At 53.5% G+C, this 19475-nt stretch overlaps 2 protein-coding genes across 5 annotated transcripts; both read left to right on the forward strand.

Annotated features, from left to right (window-relative positions):
- The first annotated feature begins 3862 nt into the window (after positions 1-3862).
- LOC120708665 lies at positions 3863-6162 on the forward strand. Of its 2 annotated transcripts, XM_039994039.1 has the most exons (5): positions 3867-4455; positions 4563-4904; positions 5005-5311; positions 5408-5515; positions 5618-6162. In XM_039994039.1, the coding sequence occupies exons 1-5, from the start codon at positions 4243-4245 to the stop codon at positions 5725-5727; spliced, it is 1080 nt and encodes a 359-aa protein (XP_039849973.1). In that variant the 5' UTR covers positions 3867-4242; the 3' UTR covers positions 5728-6162. The 2 variants fall into 2 exon arrangements, with proteins under 2 accessions (XP_039849972.1, XP_039849973.1); XM_039994038.1 differs by having other exon boundaries at positions 3863-4455; positions 5005-5515.
- A 7760-nt stretch (positions 6163-13922) lies between these two features.
- LOC120708666 lies at positions 13923-17298 on the forward strand. 3 transcript variants are annotated; one of them, XM_039994041.1, is made up of 4 exons: positions 13923-14117; positions 14195-14250; positions 14399-16801; positions 16874-17298. In XM_039994041.1, the coding sequence occupies exons 2-3, from the start codon at positions 14225-14227 to the stop codon at positions 15315-15317; spliced, it is 945 nt and encodes a 314-aa protein (XP_039849975.1). In that variant the 5' UTR covers positions 13923-14117; positions 14195-14224; the 3' UTR covers positions 15318-16801; positions 16874-17298. The 3 variants fall into 3 exon arrangements, with proteins under 3 accessions (XP_039849975.1, XP_039849976.1, XP_039849974.1); XM_039994042.1 differs by having other exon boundaries at positions 14468-16801; XM_039994040.1 differs by lacking the exons at positions 13923-14117; positions 14195-14250 and having other exon boundaries at positions 15316-16801.
- The last annotated feature ends 2177 nt before the right edge of the window (positions 17299-19475 follow it).

Below are 19475 nucleotides of genomic sequence, written 5' to 3' on the forward strand. Positions count from 1 at the left end.
GCGATACGTACGCCCGCGTTCTCAAATCACGCACGGGAAGCATCAAATCTCACACGTGGTTCCAGGTCGAGCGGGTATGCTTTGCTTTCCGTCTGTGGGAAAGAAAATCACCATGCTTGCGTCCGAAGAATCCGGTTTCATTCTCATTCCTCCTGGGGCCGCCAAAAGGCTTCGCGGGAAAAATATCTTGACCAGCTAGGGTTGGTAGAGAGTGTGATTGGGCGTCAGATTTTGGATAAACAAAAGTGGGATTTGTCCAGGGTCGTCTGGTGATGACGCGCCCGTGCTAAATTCAACGCTGGAGTCTCCGTGACCTGCGCACTCGGTTGCTGCAGGGGAACGCGTTTGTTCGGTGCGGTCGGCTCTCCCAAATGTCATCACGTGCGGAGCTAGCTGACACGTACGCGACACTGGTCTCGCGGCAGATGCGGCCACCGATCCACAGCTCAAAGGTTGACGACACCGATCCGTGGCACAGGTACCCATGCCGGCCGCCCCTCCCCGTCCCGGATCGGCGGGGAAACAGTTGTGCGGCGGCGGTGCCACGACCACGACACGGCTGCGACCAGGGGCCCGTGGGCGGCGGCCGCAGCCCAGAAGACAGCGCGCCGTGCCGGCGTGCCCCGCACAGCGAACGCCGCTGCACCGCGGAAAACGACAGCGCAACTGCGCGAGGATGTGAGATAAGACAGCCATCAGATCAAATCCGCTGTTCTTCCCGTGATTCGACGAAACGGCCCTGGAGCAAATCGCGTACAGTGTGATCATCGTCATGGATCAAAACAACTCGAGCGGCAGGGTCGCCGAACGCAAACCACAAGGGTCCTCGACCGGCTTTCTTCGCGAAGCTGACGCGTGCGCGTCGTGCAGCCCAGGACCCGTCCGTCGCCTGGACTGGAAGGCACTTGAACCGTGAGGAACAGGACAACAGCAGCGGACACGGCCCGAGAAAGGGGATTTGCGTGCAGCATCGGATGCGGGGCCGGCGGGGAGCGTGGCGGACGGCCAACACATGGGCGCGGCAGCGCGGGCAGCCCTCGGCCTCCATGTTGGCGCCGGCATGCTTCAAAATTTGAAGTCTGCGGGAGTACCCAGCCCCTGCCGCCTGCCCCGTGCCGGTGAACGTTGCTTTGCTCTGGCTCTTGCGCCTGCCATTGCCAAATGGCGTCAGGTACGCAGGTCGCCTTCAAGTTCTGCAAAAGCGGCCAAAGGAGCCCGAGTCAAAGCATATTTGCCACTCAAGTGTCTCTGCCCAGTTCATCGGCAATTTTAAAGGGGTGTTTGTTTACTTGGGTTTATTTTAAGTTTTCTCGGCAAGCTAAGCCAGCCAAATAGCCAATCTGGCCGAGATCTTACGAGCTACTCGTCGTATTTTGGTTCGTCTAAGTTTGAATAAACGAGGCAAAACGATCGGGCTTTTCTGCTCTGAGGCCTTTTCTTCTTAATAACATACCGCCTTGAAGTGGCACTGGTTTTGGCGGGAAAGTCCAACTTTCCGTGGCCGTGGGACGCAATGGCGGGAAAGCTGTTCCCGGTACGAAGAAGCGCGCAACAAAGCAAAGCTGCTGCCGCAATGGGTCAACAACGGCGGTCAAACCTTACGACATCACTTCTTCTTTTTTTACCGCGCCCATCAGCTGACGGAGTAACGGCGCAAGGTCACCCACGACAGGACGCACACACCACAGCAATGGATTTTTGTACCCACCTCGGTGAGTTTGGTAGCAAAAATTTAATGCTCCATACATGTGTCTAAGCGGATGCAAGACAGCAGCGGAGCGAGCGCCTCGGTGAGTTGGGTACTTTTCTGCCGAACAGCAGCAAGCAAAGCCTCGGTGATCAGGCAAGGAGTCCCGCCCGCGGTCCTGCCCCGGCCAATCTGCCATGCCCCGAGCAGGGGGAGCCTGCACGCCGGCCTGGTGACAGATGCCACAAGACCCACCGGCACCACCAACCCACGCCCAATTGCCCATTGTTTTGCGAGCACGAGGCGGCTCCCCGTTCTTGAGCAGTGGCGCGGGGACGGCACGGTCCGCTAAACAACACGGCCCGACGCGCTGTCGCTTGACCGACGTGCCGGGAGCAAGGACCGTGCTCGTCCAAAAGGCGCGACACGGCCCTCCTCTCCTCCTCGCACGCCGTAAAGAATGGGTATCCAATGCGCACGGAACCTCGTCCGGACCCGACGGCTCATGACCGTGCCCTTCGATAAGCAAGCCTACGTCCCAGCAAAAATTACGGAGGCCTGAAGAGAGCGCCGTTGATTCTCGCGCCCCTGATCGCTGTTCTGTTGACCTGTCCGGTAACCACATCCTGCAAAACTGCTAGCCCATGGAGCAGATTCGTTGAACCCCGTACGTGGCTTACGCCTCTCCGAGGGAAGGAGCGAAAATGTTTGGGGGGGGGGGGGGGGGGGGGCGCACGTCGGCCACGTTTGGCTTCCGAGCGAGGCCACCGCTCCCCGGCTCCTGCGAACCCGGAGCACGATCACGGGAAAGTACGTGGGGGGGGGGGGGGGGGGGGGGGGGCGGCCTTGTCGGCCGTCTCGCTCTCACGTTTCTTTCCCCGGGATCGCAGGTGCCTCACGCCATTTCTGTCCGCCCGCGCTCGGCGAGAGCGCCGCGGAGGAAGCGCGCGAGCGCATGCGCGGCGTGGCCACCGATGATTGGAGGATTCGGGAATGCATGGCGGGCGATAGGGATGGAGGAGGAGGAGGAGCTTGGTGGACTAGCGAGCGCTCCGGCGGCGTCGGGCACGGCAGTTGCGGCACCAGCGCGGGGCTGGGAGAAGAGGGAGACGGATAGGCGCGCCAAGGCCTGGGCTACGGCCCCGTCCCTGGGGAATCTCCGTCTGCCACGTCGGTGGCCAGGCGAGATTCATTGGAATCCGATTCCTTCGTTTGAAACGCCGCTTCCGGCTTCCGCTAATTTTAATTTGTATACAAAACAACAAGGAACCGCGCCGGCTCCGGCTCTTTGACGTTACAGTGGTGGAGCGGAGCCAGTGAAGTTTCACACCAAAGGGGATGTAAGTTTTAGGAGCTACAAATCAATAGAAAATATGCTATAAAACAGGATGTGGGCTCTCAACCACAAGTCACACGTAATAGAGAAGTTTGATGGAAAGGTGATTTTTTTTTATAGAGACGACCCATATCAATGGAAAAACAATACAAACCCTTATGTGAAGCTTCAAAGTGTTTTCGCGTTTTCGGAAAAAAACACTGCATAATTATGAAACATCATTGGAAAAGGACAAATCATAAATTACCATTGACACGTACTCCAGCTTCGTAGGTTTGGGATTCTATGAAAAAAAAACCATTGCAAAATCATAAATTACCATTTATAGGTAACAATAAAAAACATTTTTTCTACAAAGGTCAAATTGACCGTTTTAACCGGTGAAATACCTATTTTTGTGCCACACTCTGGATTAATGAAAAGCGAGATGGCAGGCTATCTTTAGTGCGCCACAAACCGAGCAATTTCTCCGTGTTCCTTTGTGTAAACACGGGCTTTCCTCGGTTAACATACGGTGCGGTCAACATTAGTTGAGCTGCCCTCCGACGATGGAGCTGTTGGTGGGTGCCAACACGAAAGCAATGCCGAAACCACAAATAGGAGCAACTAACAGGCTGGAAAATCTTCCTGTTCCTCGTTTCGCAGGAGCAGCGACGACGTCCATCTGGTTGGACTCCCCAGTTTAGCCCCACCCACACGAGGGAGGAGGGCACACACGAGGCGACGAGCTTGGACGCCGCGAGACGCACGGGAACGCGGCCCCGCCGCTAATCCCATCTCGCGATAAGCCCCGTTTCTCTCTCTCTCCATCTCCCCTCGCCACGCTTTATATAATCCACCCGCACATCCCCCGGCGGCAGAAGTAGTTTGACCCCTCACCACTGCTCCGCCTCCACGGCCGCTCGCTCGGGCTCGGCGCGTGTCGCCGCCCTTCCACATTCCCGCTCGTTCTTCCCCTCCGCCCGTCGTCTTTGCCTGAGGTCGCTAACAAAATCCGATACACTCCGGTGGCCTCGCCGTCCGGGTCGGGTCCTCCCCCAACCTTCTCGTCTCACGCAAAGCAGAGGGGGGACGAGTTTTAGGGGGGGCCGGGAGGGGGCCATTATTATTTCTTCCTCCAGCGACAACTTCTAGCCACCGGCGGGGCTATATTATTCGGGTCAGGCGCGCGGCCGGTCCCCGTCCAAGCGTGTCGCGGGGCTTGTTTTCCTTTGGTGGAATGGCGGAGGAGTGCCCACGCGCCGGCGGCGCCGAGTTCTGGCTCCCGGACGAGTTCCTGGACGACGACTTCTTCTCCGAGGAGGAGAAAGCGGCCGTGGCCGCCAGGAGCGAGAGCGACGAGGAGGAAGGGCTAGGCGGGCTCTCGCGCCGCGTGGCTGGGCTCCTCGTCGGGAACGCCAAGGCAGCCGGCGATGATTCCTCCCCTCCAAAGGTTGGCTTTCCATTTCTGTTGCGTCGTCGTGTCCTGTTTGGAAGGAGAGCTTCTGAGTTTCGAATTCCGCGGAGCGCTGATTCTTTCGCCCCCTTGTCGCGTGGCAGGCGGAAGTGATGGCCGGCTCGCCGCAGTCCATCCTGTGCGGCCTGCCGGCTTCCGGGGAGGAGAGCCCCAACGGCGTGGCGTCGCAGGTCAGCTCGCCGCCGTCGTCGCCGCTGGAGCAGCAGCCGGCCGATCCCTGGGACGTGCTGCACCAGGCGGCCGGGCAGGTGGCCCGCCTGCGCAGCGACAGCATCCCCGTGCCGAAGAACGCGGCTGCTCTTCATGGCCATGCCGTCGTGGTGCCGGCGAAGCAGCCCGCTGCGCCAGCCCCGGCACCCAAGGCCGCCGGTGCCGATCACTATCAGCCGAACAACTTGCTGGAACAGCGCCGGAAAGTTGCTCAGGTAAGTGCCAGGCCATGGATTACGGCGACGCGTAAGCTTTTCCTTTCTGATTTTTCTTCAGTGCGCAGTGGTTTCTGAGGCGTGGTTTCTTCCCTTGCAGTTTAATGCCCTGAAGCAACAGCAGATGCTCAAGCATCAACGGGAGCAGGAGCTCGCCGCCGCGGCGGCGGCGGCGTGGGGCACGCGAACCTGCGGACCTAAACGAACCGCCGGCTATTGTGCCGCGCCGCCCGTCCTCAACCCGTCCGCGTGGCCCCCGCTCCAGAAGCCGCAACAGCCGCCTGCGTCCACGGCCGGCATGCGCGCCCTGTTCCTCGCCCCTCCCGGCGCCAAGCGCGAGTGCGCCGGCACCGGCGTGTTCATCCCCCGCCAGGCTGGCGCCCCCGCTGAACCCAAGAAGAAGCCAGGTAAGCGCCCACCGCGTCCTGAACCTGTCTGTTTGTTTTCCAGTGCACTCTCCATGAACTTTTCGCTGATTTCTTGTCTGTGGCATTTGGCAACAGCCTGCTCCACCGTTCTCCTCCCGGCGCGCGTCGTGCAGGCGCTCAACCTCAACGTCGAGGACCTCGGGGCCCGTCCCGTCTACCCAGGCGGTTTCGCTCTTGATCACGGTAATTAATTCCCTCCAGTAGTACACTAATTAATGTGTCTTAGCTGGACTGTGAATGGCACGGATTAACAGTTCCTGCCTTTTTTTATCTTGGCTTCGTCAGATGCGCTGGTGAGTCGGAGCAACGCCCTGCTGGCGAGCCGTTCGTCCCAGCTCCTCGGCGGCGGCGGCGCTGCTCTCGAGCTGAACCTCCCGCAGGAATGGACGTATTGACGACGCGCCGGATCGCCGTCGCCGCAAGATGATCTCCGGCAGATTAACGGGGTCATGTCTAATGCAAAAAATTACTATTGGTATTGTGGCTAACGCTAGGTAACTGTTAGGCTAGAAGTAGGAGGCAGCGGTGGTAGCATTGCGCATGGTGCATCAGCGTTTGGTGTTCTTTTGTGTGGGTGGTATATTGGTTATTTTGGATGACGGTTGGTGATGGATGGGGGCCGATGAACAAGAGAGGGATCCATGGCTTTCGCAGGTCGTTGGGGGTGAGGAACAATAAGTGGGTGCTTTTGGAGGGTTTGGTTGCATGTTTGCTGCTCGTGGTACCCTGATGATTCCCAAGAGAAATCATCAGCAGTCAGTTTGAGAAGAAAAAAAAAGATGTGTCACTGTAAGCAAGAAAATAATAAGAGCTCCATATTTCCTCTTTTTCTTTTGGTGCGCGGTGCGCCATAGCATGACGCATCGGTTTCCTTTTTGCACCGCTTGCTTCCCGGGTAAGGAATTGCCGTCTTCAGGAAAGATAAGGTTACTACTAGCTCTCGTTTCAACCCCCTTTTCTTCTTTGGTTTGGTTGTGCCTAAGGATGGATTTGAATTGGATACGGAAAAAATCGGATTCGAATGTTATTTTACCATATTTTAATCCGGATGCGACCATATTTTAATCCGGATGCGAATGCGGATCTCATCGGATACTGTTGTGGGGATTTTTAGGGGTACCCACAGCCGGGTGGCGGAGCGCACCCGCCTATTCCCAGTGAGGGAGTACTCGGGGAAGTACTAGGCGATGGGGCTGGATCTTCGCTGAGACAAGGACTCAAGAACACTCGATTTAGAGTGGTTCGGGCCGCCGGAGCGTAATACCCTACGTCCACTGGGAGATGTATTGTCTCGGTTGTGTGAATGAACCTATCCTCTGCTGGCCTTGGCTCTTGCCCAGCCTGAGGTTTTCTAGCGGCGCTCCCTCCTTTTATAGATCAAGGGGGAGCGGATACATAGGACGTCGATGCCCCGACAGGTGGGCCCAACGTGAATGCGGCTACAGTGGTAGCGAATCTTTCCTTCGATATGCGTACTGCTGCTCTCCTGTCACAGGGGTCTTCTCTTGTTCCGTCAGCTAGGTGCCCGTTGGAGTAGCGTAGCTTGCGGCGTGGCCTGCTGAGGCTATTATGTAGCGTCATAATGGGTGAAGCCGAGCCGTCGTATCCGACTGTTACGGCAGACTGGCAGACGCGGCATGGGCGGCGCCATCGGCTCCACTGCCTTGGTAATACGCGATCAATAGTGCCCCCTGGTCAGTCAAACGCCTCGGCTTCCACTATATCAAAGTGGATGTCCACCTACTGCAATGAATGCGAAGGTAGGTGGACCTCAATATGGAGACCAAGGACTTCATACACGTGTCGGCCCCGGACCGCCCTGAGGCGGGGCGTCCAAACTTTCCCTTCGAGAGGGGTCCGGTTGCTATCCAGGACCCTATGAGGGGTCCGGGACCCCGCGGGGGTCTGGATTCCTTGGGAGGTCCGGAGCCCTGGCTGCTTGCGCTTGAGCGCCTGTTTTTCCTGGGACACGTGGCGTTCCCAGACCTTCCCCGGCCGCGGAACAGGTCCGGACCTTTGTCGGGAGGACAGGACTTCGGACTGCAGGGGTCCGGCTGTTTGGTTGTAGTCAAGGATGACTACTAAGGCTCTTGCCTAGTCACAGCAAGAGGGGGTACCCCAGTCCTGGGGTACCGACAGTGGCCCCCGGGCCCACCTCGGGAGAGGTATGAACCCGCGGGTGGGGCCACCACCGTGATGTGTTCCGACGCAACTTGACTGCGTTGGTGTGCTCTTGGAGAGAGTGGGCATCCCGGACCCCTGAGGCCGGTATGATTGTTGCCTGGTTTAGGTACTAGAGTGCTCTCCACGGGGCGACGAAGGTGTAGGCTTAGGGTACAGAACCAAGCTAAGCGGCTACACGGACTTCGGATCGCTCAGGGGGTAGCACTACTTCCCGGACCCGGCTTTTGTCGACCGTCTCCGCCGGAGCGGGCCACCGGAGTGGACTTGGAGCGACCGGGGCGAGCGGTCTCCGCCGGAGCGGGCCACCGGAGTGGACTTGGAACGACCGTGGCGAGCGGTCTCCGCCGGAGCGGGCCACCGGAGTGGACTTGGAGCGACCGTGGCGAGCGGTCTCCGCCGGAGCGGGCCACCGGAGTGGACTTGGAACGACCGTGGCGAGCGGTCTCCGCCGGAGCGGGCCACCGGAGTGGACTTGGAGCGACCGTGGCGAGCGGTCTCCGCCGGAGCGGGCCACCGGAGTGGACTTGGAGCGACCGTGGCGAGCGGTCTCCGCCGGAGCGGGCCACCGGAGTGGACTTGGAACGACCGTGGCGAGCGGTCTCCGCCGGAGCGGGCCACCGGAGTGGACTTGGAGCGACCGTGGCGAGCGGTCTCCGCCGGAGCGGGCCACCGGAGTGGACTTGGAGCGACCGTGGCGAGCGGTCTCCGCCGGAGCGGGCCACCGGAGTGGACTTAGAGCGACCGTGGCGAGCGGTCTCCGCCGGAGCGGGCCACCGGAGTGGACTTGGAACGACCGTGGCGAGCGGTCTCCGCCGGAGCGGGCCACCGGAGTGGACTTGGAGCGACCGTGGCGAGCGGTCTCCGCCGGAGCGGGCCACCGGAGTGGACTTGGAGCGACCGTGGCGAGCGGTCTCCGCCGGAGCGGGCCACCGGAGTGGACTTGGAGCGACCGTGGCGAGCGGTCTCCGCCGGAGCGGGCCACCGGAGTGGACTTGGAGCGACCGTGGCTGACAATCCGATGAAGCATGTTACCGGACCTCATAGTAAGGTGCAAAGAAACCAAGCCTTATACTAGAAGAGAGCCCGGGACCTCTAAAGTCAGCAGTCCTGGATACTAGAGTACTTGTAACAGGGTAGTGAAGTACGTAAACTTAGGGTACATTACCAGGCTAAGCCACGCGGAGCTTCTCTACCCCAGGATACAAATACCACTTCTCCAGAGCAGGTCCTTAGGGGTCCGGACCGCCTTCCAGCTAGAAGGGGTGTCTTTACCTGACCACAAGCCAGCAACTTAACTTGGATTGTTAGCAATAAGGGAAACTCCGGTCAAGAGAAAAGAATAGTTAAACCAAGGCGAATAAATGTAATCAGGGTGGAGCCTAGGCAAAACTGAGGAGGAAAATCTCCTTTATTATTGTGGTTGTCACGGTATACATCGGAGGTCGGGATTACGAGGACGGACCTCCACCGCTCCGGACCGCTTTTGCCTGTTTGTGTGATAGGGCCAGAGGTCGGGTTTACAAGGTCGGACCTTGACCGCTCTGGACACACACGTAGACACCACGCTATTACAAAGGAGAAAATCTCTCATTCCTTTCTTAGGAGTAACCTACGGCTGCATGCTATACAGCGTGTTCTTCTTCGGAGGTGAAGGCGCCCTGAACGTGCCTGAACCGCATCATCCAGCATCACCTCGGGAGCTCGGGGGACCCCTCCTTGCCTAAGAGCTGTCACATGCTTACATGGCATGAGACAAATTCTTTGGCTTTGAATGGAAGAGGCCCCCTCCCCCTGCTGTCGCCGTTGCCGATGGAAACCAGAGCCCTTGCGCAGCAGATGGACCGGTGCGACGCGTGGAGAAGTGCGGTCGTTCGCCGGCTTGTCCTTGGTGCTAGCGCCAGGGGCCCCCGCACGAGGAGGCGGGGTCCTGTCTGCAGCAGCACCGAGCAACGCTGAGGTGGATCTCCGGCGCTGGAGACGGCGGGACGACACGGTCAACTTCCTCCGGGATGGCCGTCGGCTCCAGGCTCCATGTTGAGAGAAAGCCTTGAGCCGACACCATGCCACCGCTGAGGAGGCGTGGCCGTTGCTTGAGAGAAAACCTTGAGTCGACGTAGGAGCAGCGGCGCGCAGCGGCGCCTCCGCTGTGCGTTGCTACGCCGGCTCTGAGGTGTCGCGGTGGCGACACACAGCAGGCGCCGCTGCCGTGCGCCGCCGCACCGAGGGCGTCGGAGTGCCGGTGCCATAGCATGCGGAGTGAGTGTGCCTTCCTTCATCTTCAAGTTCGCCGTTGCAGAGGGAGAACACAGCCTAGAGGCCTGAGGATCCAGCCAACGCCTGTCCTCCCCACGGACGGCGCCAAAATGTGGTGGGGATTTTTAGGGGTACCCACAGCCGGGTGGCGGAGCGCACCCGCCTATTCCCAGTGAGGGAGTACTCGGGGAAGTACTAGGCGATGGGGCTGGATCTTCGCTGAGACAAGGACTCAAGAACACTCGATTTAGAGTGGTTCGGGCCGCCGGAGCGTAATACCCTACGTCCACTGGGAGATGTATTGTCTCGGTTGTGTGAATGAACCTATCCTCTGCTGGCCTTGGCTCTTGCCCAGCCTGAGGTTTTCTAGCGGCGCTCCCTCCTTTTATAGATCAAGGGGAGCGGATACATAGGACGTCGATGCCCCGACAGGTGGGCCCAACGTGAATGCGGCTACAGTGGTAGCGAATCTTTCCTTCGATATGCGTACTGCTGCTCTCCTGTCACAGGGGTCTTCTCTTGTTCCGTCAGCTAGGTGCCCGTTGGAGTAGCGTAGCTTGCGGCGTGGCCTGCTGAGGCTATTATGTAGCGTCATAATGGGTGAAGCCGAGCCGTCGTATCCGACTGTTACGGCAGACTGGCAGACGCGGCATGGGCGGCGCCATCGGCTCCACTGCCTTGGTAATACGCGATCAATAGTGCCCCCTGGTCAGTCAAACGCCTCGGCTTCCACTATATCAAAGTGGATGTCCACCTACTGCAATGAATGCGAAGGTAGGTGGACCTCAATATGGAGACCAAGGACTTCATACACGTGTCGGCCCCGGACCGCCCTGAGGCGGGGCGTCCAAACTTTCCCTTCGAGAGGGGTCCGGTTGCTATCCAGGACCCTATGAGGGGTCCGGGACCCCGCGGGGGTCTGGATTCCTTGGGAGGTCCGGAGCCCTGGCTGCTTGCGCTTGAGCGCCTGTTTTTCCTGGGACACGTGGCGTTCCCAGACCTTCCCCGGCCGCGGAACAGGTCCGGACCTTTGTCGGGAGGACAGGACTTCGGACTGCAGGGGTCCGGCTGTTTGGTTGTAGTCAAGGATGACTACTAAGGCTCTTGCCTAGTCACAGCAAGAGGGGGTACCCCAGTCCTGGGGTACCGACAGATACGAATACAAAATGTATATTTCGAATCTGGATACCTTCTCGATTTGAAATATAGAGCTATCACGAGTATCAGTTTATTTTGTCAATAATTTTATAGTAGATCAAAAATATTATACAAATAGGGAGTAAAAAATTCAGATAGCTAATAAAAAAAGAATATAATTATCTATGTATAGCTTTTATATTAAATATATAATACTAATTTTAAAGGTAAAATAAATAAATATTTAAATACTTAATAATTAAGATATATAAAAAATTTATCATTAAATAAATAATTAATTTGACTCGTATAAAATAATTTTAATAATGAAATAAATATATTAAATAGTTAAAGTCAATTTTTATATCATTACTAATTTTAATAAATATATTATTAATTATCTAGCTTTCTAAATAATTTAAATAGTGTACATTATCAAATAATTAGGTATAAAGATATGTTTAAGCTTGTCTCACTAGTTATTTTTTCTTTACGGATGCGGATGTGATCGGATATTTCTCGAATACGAATATGAAATCGGATAGAGAAAAGTTCTCAAAATCGGATTCGAATGTATCCATATTAAAATCGAATACGAATACGGATATTCATATTTACATTTTAAACGGATACGAATACGAATAGTTCCGATGTTCAGCCGTCCGAATCCATCCTTAGTTGTGCCTCCTTTTCATTTCCGTTTATGATTTGGGCTGTGTTTAGATCCGCGAAAAACTATTAGAAAGGTCACATCGGACACTGTAGCACACTGTAGCACTTTCTGTTTGTTTATGGTAAATATTGTCATATTATAGACTAACTAGGCTCAAAAGATTCGTCTCGCAACGTACATCAAAACTATGCAATTAATTTTTTTATTTACCTACATTTAGTATTCCATGCATGGGTGATTTGCTATATTTAATGTTTCGATGTGATTTTGATGTGATGGAAAGTTTGGAGGAACGGGAGGGAAGTGAACACAGCCTTGGTTGGAGTGCTCGGTTCAGTTCAGGTCCTGTTTAGTTCCCACCCCGTAAACGCATTAAAGTGAAAAGGAATCTTGCTAATTTGAAATACTAAATGAAGTCTATTTGCAAAATTTTTTTGCATGGTTGGGCTGTAAATCGCGAGACGAATCTAATGAGCCTACTTAATCCATGATTTGCAACATAGATGCTACAGTAACCACCCGCTAATTATTGCTTAATCATGGATTAATTAGCATCATTAGATTCGTCTCGCGATTTGCAACCCATCTGTGTAAAAAGTTTTGTAAATAGACTTCATTTAGTATTTCAAATTGGCAAGATTTCTATGCATAATTTTTTTGCGTTTACAGGTAAAACGAACTAAACAGGGCCTCAGTGTGGTTCGAGTTGGGTGATTCAGCTGGTGGTGCAGGAAGAACAGAACAGGTGAGTGGTTGCAGTGTACTCGTTGAGCTCTCCCTCTCGCTCTCCTCCCCTCCTGAGGACCTACTGAACAAGTCTAGTTTATGACGTCCAGTTGCTTAACTTGGTGGCGTCTAATTCCTTTATTCCGGCTTACCTGTTGCTGTCGAAGCCAACGGGCCAGCTACCGCCAAAGAATCTGGCCGCGGCCGGGGCTCCGGGCCCGGGATCTTGCATCTCCGGGGCCGCCCCGTCCTAGTCTCCCGGGACAGCGATGCCTGTGAAACTCCCGTAAATTTCCCTGCATTATTGGCAAGATCCCGCAGGGTCCCGTTTACCTCCAACAGGTGTACTAGCTGCTCTGAATCTTCGCTGGTCCCTGTCCACGCGAGGCCCCGCCGTTTTCCGTGGCCCGCGACGCAACGATGTGATGAGGGTGTGGCGCTGTGCGTTGAGGCTGAGAGGTGAGTGCGACTGCGGTTCGGCGGTTGCCTCTCGCCTCTTGGTGGTGGGCGCCGTGGCTGAGCGCGCCGACCCAGTCAAGGCCAGGTGATCCCCGGCTCCCCCGTTCCGTTTTGGGCTCGCACGCCCCCCTGTCGAAACTCGAGACTCGAAAGCATCGATCCGTTCCTCGGATTCGTTCCTGTGCTGGATATCAACAGACGAGCAGGCCTCGCGGCGCGTCGAGAACCGAGGCCGATCGTGATCTTTTCCACCGGTGAGCAGAGAGAGGGAGAGAGAGAGGCTGGTACTTCGATCCGTGCCGTTCAACTTAAAGTAGTGTTATATTCTATCGTCTCTTCGGTCTATCCCTCTCACCTCCTCCCATGAGGATGATTCCACTCGGCTCGGAGGTTGCCACTCTCGTCTTTCAACTATCTCCCGGCAGGGCTGTGTGGCGTAGTGTGAACGGATCAGATCATCCCCCACCCTTCGGACCGGATGTTCCCGGTGGCGCCTTTCGTCGATCGCCTTTCTCCTCCGCCTTTGCGGATGCTTATCGTACTTGCGGGGGATATAGCAATCGCGAGGCAACGCATTTGCTGCGTCGGTAATGCCTTTTCGGTGGGATTTTTTCTTCTTCTGTGGATTCCATGCAATCCCTCCAGCTTTTGGAAATCAAGTAGACCATGTGGATGAAACGCAACGGGCTAGGAGGCCGCATATGGGGTGCTTGATCTGGCGAGCTTTTTCGTTGTCCCCCCAGGCCAGCCGAGGCGCTCGCCGTCGCCGAGCGGGAGGCCATGGCGGCGAGATGTGTACTCGCTTCTGTACGAGGGTGCTGGTTGGTTATTGGCAAAATTGGATTCATATCATTAAAAGAACACAACTTTAGGTATATACCATTGAAAAATCAAGTTATAGATATATACCATCAAAAGATGCAATTATACAGCTATGTACCATTCTGTTAGCTTCCGTTAGGTTATCCGTTAGTTTTTTTAGTCAGCACATATTAGGAAGTTACCATTTTACCCTTATCAGAAACAATCAAGGGGAACAGGGAGTCGCCCCCTCGACCTCCTCGAGTCGCGCCTCCCCCACGCGCGAGGGCCTCCCGGCGGCGCCTCCCCCGCGCGCGAGGGCCTCCCCGGCGGCCCCTCCCCCGCGCGAGGGCCTCCCTGGCGGCGCAGCCCCCCGCGCGTGGCCTCCCCGAAGGCGCAGGCCCCGCGCGTGGCCTCCCCGGCGGCCGCTCCCCCCTGCGCGAGTGCCTCCACGGTAGCGCACCCCCTGCGCGTGGCATCCCAGGCGGCGCGGCGAGCCCTCCCCGGCGTACGGCCTCCCTCCTTCACGCAAGGACCCCCCGAGCAAACTAGGTATCCCCATCTTTCTCTTCTTTCTCCCATTCTTTCCTAGTTGTAAACCCTAACTGGTTCATCTCCGTCTCTCACAGTACTGAGTAATCGATTCAAAATCGAGCGGAATGGATTCTGCTGAAGTTCCCGAGGGGTAATAATCTTTCCTTTGTTCTGAGTTTTCTCAATTATATTTGTAATTTATACCTAGTTTGCTGGTCCCGAGTGGAGTAGGATCTGAAATTGTCATCGATTGGTTCTTACATATGTTATGGTCCTTGAATTTGTCATTGCTGTCGCAGTATTGATCCAAAGAGTGCATGTAGAATAGAAATCACTGTTAATTCTTACTTTACCATGCGAGATGGTAGAAAGGAGTACAATCGGGGTAGGACAATAAGCTATGCTGTTGATTCTGAAGAATACTCAATTATTGATCTTGAAAAAGATGTTGCTGAAGAATTCAAATGGGGCAGCGACCAACAAACAAATTTCTGGGTTCTTATAGGCGGTCATGTGACCAGCAAATTGGCTTCAGATGCACAGTTTCTTGGCTTGTTAAGGGCATCTAGAGTGGTGAAGTTGTTAATGATAGTGGGCAGACAGGAGCACAATGTGAGAGAGGAAGAGATGCCTACTGCAGTGAATATGGGAGAGGAGGATATGCCTGTTGCAATGAACATGGAAGAGGAGGTGATGCCAGAAACAAAGGACAATGCTTTCGATGCACTAGATGAAGGATTTTTATGGGCAGAAATACCTGAATATGAGGAAACAACTGGAGGGCCACCAGTGGCTGAAGAGGAAGAGAAGGAGCACTTCATCATTGGGGGATGCGATCCTAATGGAGATGAGCCTGCTGGAGTAGACGAAGAGTGGAGGTACTTTAAAACCCTAAACCATGTAGTTATTAATCCGGCTGAAAATCATGAAGTTGAGGTGCAAAATAGAAAGAGGCCAAGGTCTGTTCCAGAAATCAGTGACTATGATACAGAAGTTGTTCATGATGATGAGGCTACTGTGCTTGATGATTTTATTGTGCCTCACACATCACATTATACAGAGAATCCAGGCATTAAGGAGGGTGACACATTTGTGGACAAGAATGATTTTGTCCAAACTATAAAACAATATGCCATAAAAAATGAGTTTGAGACTAGGCTTGAACAATATGCCATTAAGGACGAGAGGCTTCCATATCTTGGATATCTCAAAAGGTGAAAGATGTTATAAAAGAGGATCCTACTTTAGGTGCAAAGAAGTTACAGAAAAGATTGGAGAAACACTACAACATTCAGTTGTCATATTTTAAAGTGTGGTCTAGAAGGAAGTCTGCAATGGAGGATCTTCATGGTACTTGGGAGGAGAGCTTTGAAATGTTATGGAGATTCAAAGCAGCACTAGAAGAATCGTGTCCAGGAAGCATTGTTGAGATTGATTGCAAGAAGATTAATGGTAAAATGCATTTCTCCAGGATGTTTGTAGCAACTAGAGCTGTGTAGATGATTTTCTAGCTGGGTGCAGACCTTACCTTGGGGTTGATTCTACTCACCTAACTGGAAAGTATAAAGGACAGTTAGCTACAGCAACTTCAATCGATGGTCACAACTGGATGTATCCAGTTGCATATGAAATTTTTGGCAAAGAGATAAATTCCAACTGGGCATGGTTCATGGCACAACTGAAAAGAGCAGTTGGTACTCCCTTTGGACTAACAATTCACACCGATGCTTGTAAGGGATTAGCATATGCTGTCAACAAGGTATTCCAAGGTGATGCAGAACACCGTGAGTGTTTTCGGCACCTCATGGCTAATTTCAGAAAAAGGTTCAAGGGTGATGTGCTGAAGTATATGTGGCCTTGTGGATGGGCATGTACAGATCGTAGGTTTGATACACTCATGGAGAAAATAGCAGCAGCTAGTCCTAAAGCAATTCCCTTTTTAAATAAGCATCACAAACTCAAATGGAGCAGATCTAAATTCTCCAAAGCATGCAAGGTTGATTATGTCAACAACAACATCTCAGAATGCTTCAACAATTGGATTAAAGATTACAAAGACCTTCAAGTTGCTGAGCTGATGGATAAGATTAGGGAGAGGATCACAGAGAAGCTTTACACAAGGCAGGACATAGTTAATAGAATGGAAGGGCGTATCCTGCCAAGTGTGTTACATGAGTTGAACATGAAGAGCCGACGGTTGCAGTATGGGATAGTGAAAACTGGTGCAATGACAGCTGAGATATCAGGAATAACGAAAGAAGGGAAGAATTGGAGAGTTCCTGTTGACATTGAGCAAAGAACTTGTGGCTGTGGACAATGGCAGGTTTCTGGAAAACCATGCACTCATGCAATAGCTCTATTTTGTCACCTTAAGAAGTTTAACATTGAAAACTTTGTAGATGAGTACTATTCTGGAGAGAGGTTCAAATTAGCTTATCAGTTTACAGCCACTCCGTTAGGTGACAAGACACATTGGCCAAAATTTGACCCTGGGTTTAAAATGATTCCTCCAAAGCTTGAAAGACCCGCTGGTAGACCAAGGAAGAAAAGAATCAAGGCTAGTGGTGAGGCTGGGAAAAGAGGACAATATCAGTGCAAAAGGTGCTTTCTGTTTGGACATATAGAGGGGTTGCACAGCTACTCAAGCTGAATTAGAACAAGAGCTTCCCCCGCCACGTCCAAAAAAATAAAAAAAAGCAAAGGTAATTTACCATGGCTCATATCTCATATGTAATGCAATATATTCTCTATCTAACCTATGTTGTGCCTCCTAGGAAATCTGAATCCGAAGGTGTTGAAGCCTCTGTTATTGATGCTGAAAATGTTGCAGATCCAAAACTGACCTCTAGTACAGGTGTGAAAACAAGAAGCATGTCTCTTTCTCCAACTAGCCCAGGTCCTACAACAAGGAGGATGGCATCCATCTTACCTGGAGGAATTAATCGGAGGCTCATTATTAGCTAGATATATTACTGTCCTTCTCTATTTTGTGTGTGAGCATGGCTGTGCTAGTGTGGGGCCTTTTGTGTGTAAATATTTTGCCGCTATGCAACACTATGTCAGATTGTAGTACTTATGTTGTCAAAATTGCAAAAACTCTATGCTGCAATTAGGGTACTGAAATGACAACAAAGTTATGTTATATATGTGCTCAAATATTGTGTTATATCCTGCTGAAATCATGTTTGTGTAATGTTGATACGAGAGCTGCAATGCAGCTATATACTGCTGGAATGATGATGGATTGTGGCCATATTTTCTTTTCTCAGCAAGGGTATAATGGTTAGAGTTAACAGTGAGATAACAGAAATGGTAAACAGCCAAGAAGTGCTACCTTTTAATGGTATATATCTATAACTTGTTTTTTTGATGGTATATATCTATAGTTGTGTTTTTTTAATGGTATGGATCCAATTTTGCCTTGGTTATTATTTTGCCGTGGTTATTAGGTTGTCCGCACCGGTGGAAAGGTGGTTGCGTCCGACCAGGTGCAACCGGGCGCCCATGTGGCCGTCACGTTCCGGGAGCCGCCGATGCGGCAGCAGTAGAGGCTGGATGGGCCTCGCTCGGCTCGCTGTCACGCCGGTTGCGCGATTGCCCCCCTCGAGTCTCTGTGATTGCTCTTCCGTGACCGTCCCTCAAAAAAACCCGGTCGTTCCGTGTCCGTTTGTGAATCTGCGGAATACGAAGCAGGTGAAGTGCTGCTACGTACACTGGAATTGTACTACTAGTATTTAAAATTGAGGTGTATACAAAGTTTTTTTTTTGAAAAGTACAGTAGTAGAGTGTACAAAGTGCAGAGTACAAAATTCGAAAACCTCTGGCGGGGATGTGCCAAAACCCAAAAGGGACGGGAAGGGCTCACTTCCCCTCTCTCGAACCCTCTCGTCTAGTTACTGTTGGGGGAGGAGAGAAAGGGCGGCGCGGTCGCCACCAGCGGGGCCTTCGGTCCCTTCCGCCTCCAATGGCTTGCGGGCCGTCCGGAGGTGGTGGGGACCGCAGTGCCCTCGCTGGTCAGCGTAGGTGGCAGTGGTCCTAGTAGATCTAGGAGTTCGTGTCCTTGCGCCGCTGGCGAGGCGATGGCGGCAGCGGCGCTGCTATGGAATAAGTCCTCCCGGTCTCTCCCTCGCCCCTTTGGTGTTCCACTCCGACGCCACCGGCGAGCCCGTGGAGGAGGAGCTCCCCGTGTGAAGTGCCTGTACAGAAGTCCGGCCTCGTTTCTTCTTCGTCTCCGGCGGGCGGCGGAGGTACGAGACATTTGTTCTTGGGCTACAGAGCAGGCTGGGGTTCTTGTGGGCGTTTGGAGGCTGGATTTGCCTCGGTCTTTCCTCGGCGGCGGCGGTCGTCGATGGCGACCGCAGATCCAGGGGCTGCAAGGGTTGGGGTGAGACTCCGATCGACGGACGACAGCTAACGGCTTTTTCTATTGCAACTCCAACCAAAGCCATGGCGCGAAGGGGCCTCTGCAGCTCGAGGTGGAACTCGTCTTCCTCGGCAGCGGCGACTGTGGCGGCTGGCGTGGGAATCGACTCTTGGTGGATCACGGAGGATCTAGGGACTTGGGTGTATTTTTCTTCTTTCTTAGGGTCCTTCGCGTAGTTTGGTTGTCACAGCTGCCTCTGTATCCTTTGTGTATGTGTCTGTATTCGTACGTCATCATGTACGTTGACCTTAACTAGAAATATAGATACGTACTTTAAAAAAAACTTCTGGCGGGTAGATCCTGGCTCAGAGGAGCAGCAGAGAGGCACGGATCCGTCAGGGATTTTGAAATGGCCGAGGCGGGCCTATTGCGGTATTGCCAATAGGGCCTATTGCGGTATTGCCAATAGTATACTGCTCCCGATCACTCCGCAAAAGTCAACTATATTTATGCGGCGCTGACGCGAGATCAGTTGTCTGTTAAGTGTGACACATGGCCGGTGACGAGCAGAGGTTACCTGGCGCCAACCATCGCTGCTGACAATTACCGGCAATTTTGAATTGTGGCATGGCGATTGGAGGATTTGAGGTTGCTGACAGTTCTTTATTACCAGGCGGGCGAGCCTCAGAGTTCAGAAGTAGGTTAACCTGCTACAGTAGGTCTATGGTCAATTTGCTCAAGCAGTGTACAGTAGCTGTGATTGTAGCTACGATTTGTTTTTGGGTGCAGCCGTGCAGCGCATTTGAAATTCCCCTCCTAAACAAAACAGAGGCAAACACAAGCGCAAGGACAAAGCGGAAAAGGCTCCTCCTGCTCCTAGATCCGCACGACCGCACTCCGTTTTGGCAGGTCACCGTTTAACCAGCAATTTGGGCCTCCATAGAGGCCGAGACGCGCTCTTTTCTTCTGTTCTGTCTGCTCGCATACTTTGTCCCTCTTTGAAGGGCTCCGGC

The sequence above is a fragment of the Panicum virgatum genome, chromosome 5K, assembly GCF_016808335.1.
Source record: "Panicum virgatum strain AP13 chromosome 5K, P.virgatum_v5, whole genome shotgun sequence".
NCBI lineage: Eukaryota > Viridiplantae > Streptophyta > Magnoliopsida > Poales > Poaceae > Panicum > Panicum virgatum.